Here is a 16,553-nt window from a genome sequence, read left to right as displayed (position 1 = left end):
CGGTCCTATGTTGACTGGAAGTAAACCAAAACTAGAGCTCAACTGGCTGGCTAAAAAAATGTTTTGTATTTTGTTCCATTTCATTATTCATGACGCTATGTTTGCCTAGTCTATGGTTTATAGACTTATGACCACAAGTTATTTACACGTCTCATCCGCTTCCACTGGCCGTCGCGTCCCACTTGATTATGATTGTGCGTGTGAGTGCATATGCGTAGCAATTAATGTCTGTGTGGTTTGTGTATTTGTGTAATGTGTGCGCTGGTAAATATTTACCGTTTGTTTCATAAATATGATTATTTACAAAGATTTGCAAAAAATTGTCCACACGCTATTGAGTTGGCGGGATTTTGAGTCCATTCAAGCAGGTCATGGTCTCCGTGGCACGTGTGGTACGGACAGTGCAACGCCTGCCTCAAAGTGCATAAACGGTTTTCTGACTTATGCTTTCAGTTGTAATTTCTGTGCGTTATTGTGAATTTGTCGTCGTCAGGAGAATTTGGTGTGAAAACAAAAGTGTTTACAAACAAAATTCAAGATTTTGTGAGAAAGTGCTAGCTTAATCGCTTGTTTGCTCTGTAAGTGGACTCTGTTGCATGATTAAGTGCTTTTGAAAATGATGAAGGATAATTAGGAAATAAAAAAATTAATAGCATTAAATAAATAATAGAATAATCATATAAATAGTAGCGACTCTGGTATTCTGATTGCAGTTAACAACGGTCTTTCTTAATGGTTCCTTCATATTTGAAAGTGATTCGCTGGTGTTCAACAAACTTTAAAAGTGTGAAAAAAATATTTTTTTAGAACATTTGTGTATAGAAAAGTTGTAGCACGAATTCAATAGAATATCCCAAATTGTAGTTCTAAGATTTTAATATCTAAATTAGTTTATGTTTGTGTTCTTTTAATCTTATTCAAATAATACGTATGGAAAACATATTTCCGTCGGCCGTCATTAACCCAGTTCTGCCATATAAAGCATTGGTTTGGTGGCCAGCCCAGAAGAAACATTATAATATCAGAAAACTAAATATAATACAGAGAACAGCGTGTGCAGCCTCCACCAGGACTATTTTTATGGGACGATACAGAAAAAACCAATACGCACGGTCAGGTAGGCGACATTGCAGGCCTTGTCGATACCATAGATAAATTTCAGCGTACCAACCGGAAACTTTTACATGGGTACCTGCTGACGACTTACTCCACGGTACTCAAAAGTACAACGGATCAAATCAATGCGTTGATCAGCGCCCTGAAAATACCAGGCATTTTCAGTACCAATTAGCAGTATGGAATGGACACACTAACCACCTTGGTAGGGTTCGAGTCCCATCTAAAACCTCTGCCGTACTATGGGTCCGGCACCCGGTTGCAATGCAACTCCACATCGAACTGACAAAATGTCAATTCTACTCGCCTTTGGGTATAAACCACAACCACCACGATACTCCCCGAGGGGCCAGTCCGCATGAGCAGGTTGGAGTTACCTCCAAGGGCTCCTGCTCCCCGTGGTASCAGAWTTAAGTCTCCGGTCAGACTTCGTAGCCGAAACTACTACCAGTACAGCGTACCGTTCAACTGCATTTGTTTCTAATTTGGACATCGGCCATAGCATCATTTATGCTGTCGAAAGCGAAGCAGAGTTAATACCATGTCCAAAATCAAAAGGAAACTTTTTACTTTGAACATATTCATAACTCAGAGCAGAAGTCAGTAATCAATTGCAAGATAACGAAACAGATATGGCCCAAATTTGATAAGAGTCCTTAGTACTAGGGCTAATATCAAACTAAATGGCTGTCCACAAAAATCCTTACGGATATATGTAGCTTCATTAAGAGCACCAAATGGTTTCAGTGCTAAGATGAAAAGAGATAGCAAGATCATAGAGGAACTAGCATCAAAATGGCGCAGTTCGCACTATTTCAGCCGAATGGTAGCAGTCTTAGCAGTCTCCACCTCGTCCTCGCACATAAATTTTATATGGACATTATGTTCTTTGTTCCATATAAATTACATCAGTCTGTTGTTAATCTTAGAAATCTTAACACAATTTGTCACTGAAATTTCTAACCGAGCTCGTTATCAAATGAAGTAATTTCAGATGGAACTACTTACTTATTCTGACACTATTATAGCTGTAGCAACAAATCTTATTGTGTAAATCTTAAGTTAAAGCTAAGCCTTTGCTAGCGTCGCGGTTAWAGAGTTGTTTCAAACCTTGAAAAGCCGTCTTTTTTCGACCCTTTTCGACTTATTTAAAACGTAACCAGTCGTTTATAGTGTCGCTAAGAACACTTACGCGATCGCATCGATCACTAATCTACCTTCTTCTTTAAAGCTGAAAAGGTGCTATTTGAGTTGGTTTTATATACTTGAGATCACAGCACACAACCAAATTCAGGAAGAGGCAATTATCGTTATAAACATTAGTTTTAACAAGACAAATTAGCTGAGGTCTTCGACAAAGAACTTCTGATTTTCCTTGATAATTGCTTAACACATCATACAAATTGGTTAAGACTCATTGAAATTGTTCATCGCTGTTCTGAGAACAGCAGAGAATTTTAGAAACTAACTTCAACTAAAATCAGTTTTCTAACTTTAAGAGCAATTTCCTGTCGGTTACCGCAAACTTGATCTAGTACATCATGTCCCTGCTGGAATCAGATATGAAACTGTCAGTAAAAAAAGACATTTACATTGTGAAAGTCAAAAAAATTAGTAAAAAATCAAGTTCCAAAATCGAAAAAGGTAATCAGTCTAAATACAAAAACTGTCAAGACATTTTTCAAGAGGAGTTGGCAGCATATGGTAGAGAAGCGAGCGTACACGGTTTGATGCGCATGCTAAGCATTGGTACAGGACGAGTGGAGCGGTAAGTTTTCCGTGGTACTTATCTTCAAAATAGCAAATACAGCAATATTTGAAATCTTTCATGCTTTCATTCTTTCAGCGCACTTTGGGCTCTGTGTGTCGTGTCTGCACTGAGCCTGCTCATTTACTTCAGTCAATATCTTGCCAATCGCTTTACACAAACTATATTCAAAACCACCATATACTCCACCAATTATCCCATTTACAAAGTACCCTTTCCCGAAGTGACTATATGCAATAAGAATCGCTTGAATTGGGCGCGCTTGGGAGAGGTAAAACAGAAATTTCTGTGGCATGCACATCACAACACTTCGTATGAGCGACTTTTCGTAGAGATTGTCGCCATGCACGACACATACTTGTTCGGCTACTTCGATCGTTTCGCGAATCTAACACATAAGCCAATATCCGAACTCAACTATATCAATTTCACTGAGGTGGTGCGTAGCATGACGTGGCGTTGTGAGGAACTGCTAACGGATTGTGTTTGGCGCATGTATCCTATGGACTGTTGTGACATTTTCATAAGACGACGGTCGACTCTGGGCATCTGCATGGCATTCAATTCAATAGAATCGTCTAGCGGGCGTTTGAAGCAGCAAATGGACTCGAAATGGCCGTGGCGTGTGGGTACCAGTGGTTCGAAGTATGGTCTACAGGTYCGTACAATACTCAATGAAGATAAGCATTCGCCGTACTCGGCCAGTTCGAAAGGTATTACGGTGAGTGGAAAGTGAAAGTGTGTTTGCATTTTTGTGGTATGAGAATTTGCAAGTTTTAATACTATAGATCATGACTGTGCAACCCAAAGTGTGGAGCTTTACGCCTATCGATATACCGAAAGATKTATATGCGCGTGTGTACCTCGGTGCGTTCATGAGTTTCTTCGATCCAGGCACGAGACGCGTGTCATCGAAGAAGCGACGATGCGTCTTTAAGGTTACAAAACTAAATAAGCTTGTGTGGTTGAATCAAACTCACGCTACCGATATTTTGTAGGACGAACAGGATAGTCCCGACTTTAAAACACTCAGCGGCCACGTGTATATGTATGAGAATTGCCAAGCTGAATGCCAGCAGGAGTACCTCATGAAGTTTTGCAACTGTACTGTGGATATATTCTTCCCAATCGGCGCGTACCCAGTATGCAAGTTGGTGGACTTTCCATGTTTGGCACATCACAACCGTAAGTGTTAGAAAAATATTAAAATGAATATGAAAAATAATTGTTTTCTCCACAGATCTTGTTCAATATTTCCAGGAGTCATATAAGGAGGCATTTAAAACCAATCATCCGGGCATGGTATGCAAGTGTTTTTACAACTGTCGCTCATGGCGCTATAACATTAAGGTGCGTACCAGACCTCTGCAACAGAAAGAGCGTTGGAAAACGAACGATACTCTGTTGCTGGATATAAATTTCCAACGAGATTTTATTATCGTCTATAAGACGGATATAGTATACACTTGGGTCGATTTTCTCTGTGAGTATAGCATATAACTCGGAGATATTTTTGTAGACTTAACTTAACCTCCTCAGATAATTTTGGCAACATCACTGCCCTCTTTCTTGGCTGCTCTCTCGTCAGTCTTGTGGAGTTGTTCTACTTCTTTCTCGTGAAAGTGCCGCAGCGTCGCTTATGCAGCCGATTAGATAACGGTAAACTACACAAAAAATTGTCACTTAGACGTCCGGTGTTGCGCTCGTACAGGGAACGTAGCGAAAATAACTTAAATTTATATAAAAATGGYTTTAAGAAAGTGAGTTACTAATTAAATGGAAATTTTGATTTGAGTTTGAGCTAAGGCCAGATAAAGGCGATTATACTATAATAAACTGTGTTTGGAGTATTTTGTATTTTAGGCTCTTATTGGATTTCCCAAAATTTTTAATATTATTTCACATTTACATAATTACTACTACTAGCGTTAATATAATTTCAATTATTTAATATGTTTTTTTTTCGATTGCACAATAATTACAAAATTGTCTCACTAACCCATAATGTGGCGCCCAAGAGTCCTGATTATTCGCGTGTCGCTTATTCACTGTTAAGTGAAACTCTTCGGCGAGTGTTAATGTAATGTTTAGTAAAATCTACTTACACGTGCTTGAAAATAAAGCTTTGCATGTGCCGTTATTCATTTCGATTTTGTGCAAAAGGGCTGTTAATATATGTGCAAATTTATCAGCAAACTTTAGACTCAATCAAATGTCAATTAAGCGTGCATAAATGCAGAGAACTCACACAAAATCCAACTTTCCAAGCGATAACAAAGCAGGTATTCAAGTAAAAGTGTTCGTGTGTGTGTGTGTGTGTATGAGTATGCCTGTCTCTTATACACATCTAGATGTGTATAAGAGACAGGTGTGTGTGGGTGTATGAGTATGCACGCCCAACATATTAGCACAAGGTCATTCGCTTGTCTGGCAAAAGTATAAAAGTCATGCAAAAATCCGTTTTTGGCGGACAGTCCATTGCCTACGAGAGTCATTTTAACACAGGGAGCAGCGCGTGCAAGTACTCACTCTCATTTTCGAAAGGACTCATTCTTTACTGAGGTTCAAGAAAGGTATCAGAAACTGATTAATTTTGAGGCTCTGATTTGTGCTAAGAATGCTGTCACCAATAGTTTTCAAAACTTCACACTTCGTGGTGTAAACGTAATGCTGGTACCAGGTGTGAGCAAATTTGAACGGTAAGTTGTGAGAAGATCGATATATGCTATATCTGATACATTCCGCTTGCAGCGCTCTTAGCACGATCGCCTTCGTTGTCGCTTTYATTCTCCTCGTCTGCATGTGCCTCTTTCTCGCGTCACGCTTTGCAAAGGGACAATTCAAGACAGTGGTCGAAAACACACACTTTCCATTATATAAAGTGAAATACCCTGAGGTAACGATTTGCAATAAGAATCGGCTTAATTGGTCGCGTCTACTGGAGGCGAAGGATAAATTCTTGCTACCGACGCATCGCAATAACTCCAAAGAGGAGCTCTTTACYGAAATAATTGGACTCTACGACACCTTTAGCTTCGGTAAGTTCGATCGTTTCGCACAGTTAGAGAAATATCCGTTAGATGAGCTGAATTATATCAATTTCACTACGGTGGCACGTTTCATGGCGTGGCGTTGCTGGGAGATCCTCACGCATTGCAAATGGCGGAGTCACGTGTATAAGTGCTGTGACATCTTCATGGAGCGCCGTTCACAGCTAGGTTTCTGCGTGTCCTTCAATTCTGTGGAAAGGCCTAAATGGCACAAAAATGACTCTACCTGGCCTTGGCGTACGGATAGAGGTGGAAAGTATGCGGGACTYGCCGTTCAGGTTGTGTTGAACAAGCAACAACATTTCACAGGCGGTATTGATGGCATAACGGTGAACCGCTTGCAAATTAAGTGTAGGTTTGACTGATTTAACTCACAATTTGCAGGTCATGATTGTGGAACCGGACGTCTGGTACTACACCCCAATGGATATTCCCGGTCAGACGCGAACGCGRCTCACTTTAGATGGTTTCTTTAATAAATATGAAGACGAGACGAGGCGTGTATCCTCCAGTGAACGTGGTTGTGTATTTAAGGTATTTGAAGTTAAAGATAATTTCGGTCWTAAAAGCTGACTCCCTTAGCTTGTATACAGGATGAGCAGAATAGTGATGACTTCAAGACGCTTCATGGKCATCGCTATCGCTTCGAAAATTGTCATTCTCAGTGCCAGCAGGAGTACCTCATAAAGTATTGTAACTGTACGTTGGACATATTTTTCCCACCCAGCCCTTATCCGCACTGCAAACTCGTGGATTTGCCCTGCCTGGCAAAATATAACAGTAAAACGAACTTATAAACAGTTACTTTCTGTAGTATTAGCGTCCCATATATTTTTCATAGACTATCTTGTAAACTTCGAGATACCTGGTCAGGAGAAATACATGTCCAGCAAATATCCGGGCATTCTGTGTAGTTGTTTTGTGAGCTGCGATTCCCTACGCTATTTTGTTGCAATCAAGTCGAGGGACCTTATGCCCTCGGAATCTGTGGAGAATCGCACCGTAGTTGATTTAGACGTATATTTTGAGCAGGATTTTATTACGAAATATAAGACGATTTTGGTTTACACTTGGATCGATTTGATTGGTATGATTTCCTAAGGTTTATTTGTTTATTTTTTATCCAACTCTCTCYTTGCAGTTTCATTTGGCAGYACCACCGGTCTGTTTTTGGGTTGCTCTCTTATAAGTCTTGTGGAGCTGGTTTATTTCTTTTTTATTGTCGTACCGAGACGTATTAAAGAGAAACAAGGGCAACCGCAACAACTAAGACGCAGACCGTCCAGGGTCGAGCAGACTCAAATTAAGTTGAGAGAATATCGGGATGTGTACAGGGCGCAGCAGAAGTTTTAAAAAAAAAGTTGTTAATATTTGTAAAGTGTCCATTATTGGTTGTTAGAAAAGCTTTTTGATATTGATAATCTTTGAAACGAGTTGCTTGGTTTTAATGAAAGAATATGTAAAATAAGAAGGGATACATTATTGATGTAATTGTTTAATACAGGGTTTTTCCGGAAAATAGTACTGATTTCCTTCCGCCTGGACTGTACTTCAAAACATGCCAACGCGRGTTGCCAAGATGTTGCTTTAGCAACCAGTTTTACGTGGAAGTCCTCAAGGGACTCTGGCGAAGGGTCAATCTGGTCCGACAAGACATCGCAGCCGATTGGAAGTTGCACCACGACAACGCCCCGGCCCTTTATTGTGAACAGCYACCTAACCAAGGACAACGGTTCCGAAGCCGGCCTATAGCCCAGATGTGGCCACCGGKCGATTTCTGAAAAGGCAGATGAAAGGCAATAATTTTGAGACGACAGAGGAGATCCAAGCCGCATGCACCTCGGCTCTCAAGGCTATTCCAGAGAGTGCCTTCCGTGACGTYTTCAATRTCAATCGCGTTGGTTGCGCAGAAGGAGCCTATTTTCCGTCAGTCCTTTAATTTTCAGACAAACCTCGTATTTGCCATATTTACTACCGGGCGTCCTACTGAATTCCGAATTGTCATTGGTGAAGTTAATAGTTTTTATGACTCTCGTGTAAGGTGTGCTAAGTGTATAACTCTGTATATATTGGTTTCATTCAAACCAAAGTGTATGCCACACTTTTTGATACCAATATTCCCTTTTAAGTTCACAATAATTATGAAGTTCTGAAAAGTTAAAAATAATCTACGTTTTCGCAAAAATAAAAAAATAGATTTGARCGACTATTTATGGTATGAACTACATATTTACTCATTGAAAACACAACAAGTAGGCTGTCTGGCTCATATAGGCTGCTAAAACTTGAAAAATCGTCTCGTTAATGCAGACTTTATCATATTAGACTCCTGTTGGGTATATTGTGATACAAATTGTGATACAAAGAAGGCTTGAGCTCAGTCCATACCATGGACTACGTTCGGTAAGATCATAATATCACACTTTGATTCAAATAATTGATCAAATTTGTCGAAAAGATTCCAGGAAAAGATATGATTTTTGAAACTCTGTGATTATTTCCACTATCGGACATACCTAAATTGCTGAAAACAAGGCTGTACTTCTGCTAGTWTAAAATAAAAAGTTACGATCTTGGTATAAATGGGTAAAAGCTAGTAACACAACAAATAAAAATGTGTTTGCAAAAATCGGCCTTGATCTTATACTAGAACGTGTTGTTACAAAATAACTTTAAATGAAGAATGAAATAAATCGTTACATAATTAGCTCTTTAAACACTTTGTAATTTTGTATTCTTAAATATGCCCTACACGTGTCACTTAGAGCAACAAATTAACACATATTCACTGYCTGCAACAACACGCTTGCGTGGAGCTCTTTCCCACAGAATGMGTATGGACTATTGAGTGCTGCCTGTCAGCACCGCAGCTGCAATCAAATGTCAATCAAAATTAAATGTGTTTGTATTACAAATATTCATGTTTACAATAAATTAAATAGTGMAGGTCAAATAACGGCAAATACATGCAATGCATACGAACTTTATTGGCACCCACTCACTCCATCCAGCGCTGGGCTGTAAAATATTAACAGTTGACACTTGTAAATAAAAGACATTCCGCGCACAATTCGCAGATCTACTAAAAGTTAATGTATTGTACGCCTAACGGTAGTATGTAATTTACGCTCTGTAATCGCATGGCGACGCCAGTTGCAGCGTCAAAGTGAAAGTGCACGCGTTAGCGACGAGGTCTAAAAGGTGTCAAACGAACTTGGAAATAAAAAGTTGAAGTTTATTGGTTGAGTTATTGTAAAATTCAATCATCAACTTCAAAAAAAAATACCAGAAGCAATGCTAACACAAGAAATCCGTATAAAAGTAGTTTAGACAAAGTTCAATTGCGATGCATCAAGCTGAATAATAAGATCTTTGTTCGGCAAAATRCAMAACGSCGTCCCTGCGCATCAATCAGACGCAGAAGTGGTGGTCGAGTGTTTTTAATGCCAGTATATTACAAATTTTTGTGGTGAGCATCTTGGCCTGAYAATATTGTGATCTGTAGCTCAAAATTGATCACTTCGGTTGAATGGTTCGGACTTGAATTTATGTATTTACACTTTTTAGTACGTACTATAAATTCTGACTGTGTATAAAAGCTGATTTCTCATTAGTTGTTTCAATCATTTTTTTTTTTTTTAGAAGTCTTCATATACCCATTATGTTCATTTTGGGGATTTATTTTATAGCTTAATAAAAAGGATGATCTCGAAACTTCAAAAATTGTGGGAAAAAGTCTTCGTGGCCAATCGACTGACCCAAAATGTGAAATTATCTGCTCACTGAAGTGTTCTTTCAATAAAGCTATTGATTGATGCGATGTGTAGAAAGTGGCGCTGTCTTGTGGAAACCAAATATCGCCTATATCACGAGCTTCAATTTCAGGCAAGAATAGTCGGTGATAAAGGCGCGATACGGTCGTTATTGACTTCGTTTTTTCCATATGAAATGGCAGGTTGGTCTTCATTCCAAATGGGATAATTCGGCTGGTTTATATACCCATTCAGACAGAAATGGGCCTCATTGCCGAACTAAATATGTCTCGAAAATTTCGGATCTTCTTGGCTCTTTTCAATAGCTCATAGAATAAAGCGATGTATCTTGGGAAGGTCGGATGGCTTCAGTTCTTGCACAACAAGCTGTATTTTGTACGCTTTCAATTTAACAGCGCGACGTAAAATGCGCCTAGTCGTTCTATACGCCAGTTCGAGCTGTTGCGAACAGCGCCGAATCGACTCTCCACGGTCTTCACGTCCACTCTCAGCTATGACTGCTATATTTTCTTCACTGCGTTCTGAACGTCGTCTATTCGGTCGAATATTATACAATAATGAATGTTAGGTCTCAAGGTAGGTGATGATCTTGCAAAGAGTATGCTGAGTGGGTCGATTAAGTTGACTATAAGTTGAGCGCGATTCACAATCTTTACAGAATGTGAATTTTTGCAATAAAGTTCAACAATTTTTAATTAAACGTTGTTCAGCCGAAAAAAAAGGCTTTTGAAACAAGTAACTCTACTCGGATCACCAGTTTTATTGCTTTCATATATTTTAATTTAAATTCAGAGTAATATTTTTTTAATTTGTGCACTAGATGAGATTACAGTTTAGTATCGTGCCTTAAGATCAATAATTTTTCAATTTATAAATTGAAATTAATCACTAAATAATTCATTTGTTATTCAAGCTGCTCCAGTGGTGTATTTTAGCGATCTGTGGCACTTGCCATTCTGCGATAAGCGRCGGTCTCCGGCTAATTTTGATATTTTTGTAAAGTCTTTCATAGTTTTGTGGTTGAATTAGTTGACTTTTTATGTGGAATTGTGGCTTCAAATTACTGTTTTTGKTTTTGTACAGTTGTTGCAAGGGCCTTACGGCCGCACGTTGTTTAAGTTCTATTTTACCCCTATTGTTGCGATATTTTTCCAGCACAAAGGTGGGCAGATCGACAAGCAGAAARTAGGCCAACTCCATGGTGCTAATTAGCGAGCAGCCGAGAAAGAGGCCAGCTAGTCCACCAAAAGCAACTGAAAGCCAGAAAATAACACAACATTTACAGCTTCCTGAAATCAAAGTTAGCGCTACAGCAACAACTCACCTATTAAGTCCACCCAACCGAAGACTAAACCCGTGCGAAAAACCATGATTGTGTGGAAACGAAAATGTATATCTAAGACGACAACTGAGTGATTGCCGCGCGTTTCCTCCGATATAGATGTGGAACGTTCATCCGTCATATAGCTGAGCGAGTGACAATTGCGGTAACACTCACAAACCATGCTCTCGTGATAATTGCGCACATATAATTCCTCCTCCTCGTGGCGAGAGTATACAAAGCGATCTGCAAATACAAGAGAGTGAGCGTAAGATAGTTCGAAAAGAGTAGGAGTGCAAGTGGTCATGCGAGAATGAGTAAGTTAACTTTTGTGCGTTACCGTTATTCTGCGCCAAACACAACAAGTCCTTCGCTTGACAGCTGGTATAAGGTCCTGAAAGCACAAGTAAAGTCTAGTTTTAAGTACGAAAACTACACTTGAGTAGGAAGAGAGAGGGAGAAAGCAAGTGAATTAGGGCGAGAATGAGCCGCGCTCTTGATGGTTTGTACGTGCTTACCAGGTGGAAATAGCAAATCCAACGTGCAATTACAAAATTTCACCAAGTACTGTTGATGGCACTCCGATTGGCAATTTTCAATCATATAAACGTAACCATGAAGTGTGCGAAAATACTTCGATTTAGTTTCGTCCTGGTTTACGGCGAGGAAATCAAGTGAAAGAGAAAATAATTTAAGGGAAAATGTAAACTCATTTTAAACTCTTTAAGTGAGTAAATAAATAGTTGAATAATAGACGTTATGACCCCTCATTGCTTACGGTTTCACCACTTTTTCTTACCTTTTCCTTAAAAAAGGATTAGAGTGGGAATATAGTAAGTCTTGATATATGTAGAATCCTCATGATATAGTGTGTAAGTCTTACGCATATGTAGAATTGCATCACTCCTGTTAAAATTAGTTTTATATTGAGTACATACAGTGCCGAACTTCGAACTGTTATTTTATGTTAGCTAATCTTTGGTTTGTAGAGTATGAACTTTTCTGGAGCTTTACGCTTAAAGATATTTGCGATTCGTGACAAAATCAATAACACAGTCACTTCAGTGCTTACATAAGTGAATCAGTGAATTCATTTCGACTGGAAGATTTTGTATGGGTAGTTCTGATACAGTGTTAGAGTCTAGAGAGAGAGAGATAGAGTGACAATAGTGGAGTTAAGAAATTGGTTTTCTTTGAATGGGGTAAGTACCTATAGCAAACTAGCTAACTAGCTACAATAGGGGACATCAATGTTTATGAAAACTTGGTGCTCATATGTCATATCGATTTTTAGAGTCCTGAAGCCAGAAAATTTACTTTAAGCGACACAAACCGCTTAGTAACCAATACAAATTTGCGCAGGGGTCTAATTTTTATTCCCGCCAGTTCGTTGGAATGTCTGAAGGTATCCGCTCTCAAGTGTTTAAGCCTTGATCTTCCATATTCGCCTTGCATGCAAGTAGACTTTACCAAAGTTATGGGGCCCTCACAGCAGTTAAAAATATATTTTTCACAAAGAGCTCGAATCGGTCTCCGTCGAATGATGGGAAAGGCCAGTGCAATGTATGAGAAGCTTTTTAAATGGGTGTCGGAAGCAGAACTACTTTGGTATTAATCGTTATGAACTATTTTTTAACAAACCGTTTGAAGTCAACAACGCTAAGGCAGTGGAAAATAGCTTCAGCCTTGAAGGATTGTGTGTGGAAATTCGTAATGACTGGGTACTTACCTTCATTTAAATACTACTCATAATGCAGATTGCGAGATCAACCACTACAGCATGGACAGTTAAWATTAATATCAGAACTTAGTTTGCGACAAAGCYTTTGGATCCAAAGAAAGTGAACAGCAAAACTAACCGCTGTGAATATGAACTAGTAGACACTTGGAGGTAAAATATTCTTCTTTGTCCTTAAAATCCTAAAGGTAGAAGTTCACATTTTGTGAATTGCATGTGCATAGAACTCTCACGAGATGTATCCCAAAGCAATTTGTTGACCAATGTGATACTTACAGACTGCGTAAAAGTCTTTTGGTTGACCTAATGAGGACTATATACCGTTCTTAAGCACTTGTTAAGGGGGGAATGTCAGTGGGTTTCAAAGCAGGTGAACATCAAATGCCAGTTATATTTATTTACGACCAGWTTCGATATATCTTAGGGAATAAGTGATACTATCACAAATGATATAAACACCGGAACATCGCTAATGCGATGAAACCAATAGGRGGAATAACCCACCTGTTCATGATTTTTTCATAGATATGAGTGCCCAATTCACCTTAGTACTAAATATTGTATTATCATATAATACCATACATAAGAAAGTAATAAGCTTCTTCGGGTAATCGCTTACATTGAAAATGCACTTTCTCGACTTAGTAGTCAAWCGACGAGTACTATTGTCATGGAAATACATTTCGGGTTCCACCTCCACCAATGCGTGCATATTTTCCAGTATGTTGATTGGATCCTTATGCCACACATTTGGCTCCGAAATCATAACCTAAGAAACTTGTTTTTTTAATGCATGCTTCATTTAAGTAAATMCATTTCTCATCTTACATTTACCCCCTTCTCGTTGGTGCTGCTTGGATTGTGTTTCTTAGGATTGATAAGTGCGCGTACGATGAGTCCACTACCCGGACTGGCGGCGCCTGTATGCCAAGGCCACAGCGAGTCAACCTTTTGCTTCTGACGTCCCTCATCCGTTTCCAAAGTATTRAAAGCCCAACAGAGACCATTTTTGCTGCGTCGCAAAGAGAAGATGTCACAACAGTTCATAGGGAAATGATTCCACATACAATGACTCAAGAACTCCTCGCAACGCCAAGTCATAAAAATCATTACTTCGGTAAAGTTGACGTAGTTCAGTGCATCGAGAGAGATGTTTTTGAATATCATAAAACTCTCAAAGCCGGCAAACTTAATGTTATCAAAACTGCCAATAACACGCTCGAAGAGTTCTTGATTTTCCGGTGTCACATCGGGCTCGAGATAACGATGTTTAGCCTCTTCCAGTCTCTGCCAATTCAGTTGATTCATGTTGCAAATCGACACTACCGGAAAGCTGATGTGATAGATGGGATAGCGAGTGCTATCCACTACAGTTTCTAAACGGCCTTCGCTGAAACGTTCGGAAAGCAAGAGGCTGACGTAAGTGGCGCCGAGTAGAGCGAGCRTGACGGTTAGGAACCAGACGCAGCTGTGGTATGAGAAATTATAGCAATTGATTGTAAATGAATTGGAGTACCTGACCTCTACTACTAACCGTTCATACTTTCCGGCGCGCCTGCTGAACAGCCGATTTACGCCGTGTATTGTYGTRYTCTGGCCAAAGCGGAAGGCCAGCTCCCAGGCGGAGGCGCTGATTTCGCCGGCCGTGCGTCGTATACTCTTCCAGGAGGGCAGTTGTATTATCATGCGCGGTTTCTGCGGCAATGGTGTATGCCTCGCCGAGTAGGACAGCTGCAGCGCGTTAGCTTGTGRCGCTTGAAAGCGTGCTGGATAAACCATTTTTCCGTTGTTGTTTGGCGGYCCTATGTCGACTGGAAGYAAACCAAAACTAGAGCTCAACTGGCTGGCTAAAAAAATGTTTTGTATTTTGTTCCATTTCATTATTCATGACGCTATGTTTGCCTAGTCTATGGTTTATAGACTTATGACCACAAGTTATTTACACGTCTCATCCGCTTCCACTGGCCGTCGGGTCCCACTTGATTATGAGTGTGCCTGTGAGTGCATGTGCTTTTCAATATGCGTAGCAATTAATGTCTGTGTGGTTTGTGTATTTGTGTAATGTGTGCGCTGGTAAATATTTACCGTTTGTTTCATAAATATGATTATTTACAAAGATTTGCAAAAAATTGTCCACACGCTATTGAGTTGGCGGGATTTTGAGTCCATTCAAGCAGGTCATGGTCTCCGTGACACGTGTGGTACAGACAGTGCTCCAAAGTGTATAAACGGTTTTCTAACTTGTGCTTTCAGTTGTGATTTCCGTGCTTTATTGTGTGTTTAGCTTTGTCATCGGCAGGAAAATTCGGTGTGAAAACAAAAATATTTACAAACAAAATTCGAGATTTTGTGAGGTATTAGTAGCTTTATCGTGTCTTTGCTCTGTAAGTGATCTGTCGATTGAATATGTGCTTTTGAAGGTAATAMATGAGAATTGGGAAGTAAGTAAATGAACGTCATTAAATATTGAATTAAGCATATAACATGTTTTTCAAAAAGAACGCTATAAAAGTAGACTGATAGGGACAGCACGCGACGCCATATTTTTTCCCGCTTTTTTAACATTTTTTTTTTAGTAAGGTTTGGCGTTTCATCGTGGGAAGATATACAATCCAACACCGAGTCGAAGTTATTAAAATTTACTACCGAAATTCGGAGTCAGTGGTCTAAACTTTAAGAATGGGGTTTTCAATAAGAGCTCTACAAAAGTGTTTTTTTTTTTTTAATAAAACAAAAACGATTTGGATATCAATGACGTTCTTTATTCATATGAAAGTACATTCGTACGCACGCCATGAATCACCATTACTTTCCGAAAAATTTCGGTCCAGCGGCCTCATTGGGCCGTAGTTCTTCGGTGATAATCAAGACCAGGACGTTACTGTGAATCYGAATCGCAACTGCTCTATGTCAAGCATTTTTTTCCCAGAATTGGATGATATGGACTTGAAYAATATGTGGTTCCAACAGGACGGCGCCACAAGCCACACAGCGAAGGTTACGATCGATTTATTGAAAACCAAGTTTTGTRAAYGTGTTATCGGCCCAGTCAGTTGGCCGCCTCSATCGTGTGATTCGACGCCGTTAGACTATTTGCTGTGGGGCTACGTCAAGCCTATGATCWAAGCCAAYAAGCACGCAACAATTGATGAACTTCATACGAATATCGAACGTGAAATTGCAGCAGTGAAAGTGAAAGTGTCGCAGCCTCGCTTATGCAGCCGATTAGACAACGGTAAAATACACAAAACCAAACCACACAGCCGACCGGCGGTGCTCTCGTATAGGGAACGCAGCGTAAATAATTTAAATATATATAAAAATGGGTTTAAGAAAATCGGTTACTAATTGAATGAAATTTTTTAAGCTGAGTTCGAGTTCAGGCCAATAAAAGACTATGTTACAGTAATTAACCGTTTTATTTATTTATTTATTTTAGGTTCTAAATACATTTTSAGCCCATTTTTGGAATATTTTGCTGGAATGTCTGATAACCAACTCAATTATTTCATAAAATTTTGRTATTCTTTCACTCCGTTTACTACATAATTACTAGCACTAGCACTAACAAAACTTCAATTATATAATTGGCTTTTTTCTGTTGCACTACATTCTCTCACTAACCCATAGTTTGCCACGTAAGAGTCCTAATTACGCGCGTGTCACTTATTTACTGTTACTCTTCGGCAAGCGTTAATCCATAGAAATAGTTGTGGGAGCTTTGTAAAATCTACTTACACGTGCTTGAAGGACTGAAGGGCTGTTAATAAATGTGCAAATTTATCAG

General features: G+C 39.4%; 3 protein-coding genes and 1 long non-coding RNA gene across 4 annotated transcripts; 2 read left to right on the top strand and 2 right to left on the bottom strand.

The window, feature by feature from the left end:
- Positions 1-2,657: 2,657 nt before the first annotated feature.
- LOC108972562 (pickpocket protein 19-like) lies at positions 2,658-4,679 on the top strand. Its single transcript, XM_018939195.1, has 6 exons — positions 2,658-2,884; positions 2,963-3,605; positions 3,673-3,822; positions 3,883-4,069; positions 4,125-4,367; positions 4,424-4,679. Exons 1-6 carry the CDS (start codon positions 2,658-2,660, stop codon positions 4,654-4,656), a joined length of 1,683 nt encoding a protein of 560 aa, XP_018794740.1. The 3' UTR covers positions 4,657-4,679.
- An 872-nt stretch (positions 4,680-5,551) lies between these two features.
- LOC108972561 (pickpocket protein 19-like) lies at positions 5,552-6,731 on the top strand. The gene is made up of 4 exons (XM_018939194.1): positions 5,552-5,583; positions 5,636-6,263; positions 6,319-6,459; positions 6,504-6,731. Exons 1-4 carry the CDS (start codon positions 5,552-5,554, stop codon positions 6,729-6,731), a joined length of 1,029 nt encoding a protein of 342 aa, XP_018794739.1.
- A 4,497-nt stretch (positions 6,732-11,228) lies between these two features.
- Positions 11,229-11,604, bottom strand: LOC108972595. Its single transcript, XR_001993647.1, has 3 exons — positions 11,547-11,604; positions 11,369-11,422; positions 11,229-11,274 (listed from the first exon to the last, which is right to left on the bottom strand). It is a non-coding gene; the product is annotated as an uncharacterized LOC108972595 (long non-coding RNA).
- A 1,981-nt stretch (positions 11,605-13,585) lies between these two features.
- LOC108972560 (pickpocket protein 19-like) lies at positions 13,586-14,545 on the bottom strand. Its single transcript, XM_018939193.1, has 2 exons — positions 14,301-14,545; positions 13,586-14,234 (listed from the first exon to the last, which is right to left on the bottom strand). Exons 1-2 carry the CDS (start codon positions 14,543-14,545, stop codon positions 13,586-13,588), a joined length of 894 nt encoding a protein of 297 aa, XP_018794738.1.
- Between the last annotated feature and the right edge of the window lie 2,008 nt (positions 14,546-16,553).

This window comes from Bactrocera latifrons, unplaced genomic scaffold (genome assembly GCF_001853355.1).
Source record: "Bactrocera latifrons isolate USDA-ARS-PBARC rearing strain unplaced genomic scaffold, ASM185335v1 scaffold_41, whole genome shotgun sequence".
In the NCBI taxonomy this organism is placed as follows: domain Eukaryota; kingdom Metazoa; phylum Arthropoda; class Insecta; order Diptera; family Tephritidae; genus Bactrocera; species Bactrocera latifrons.
This window is presented reverse-complemented; position numbering and strand designations above follow the sequence as displayed.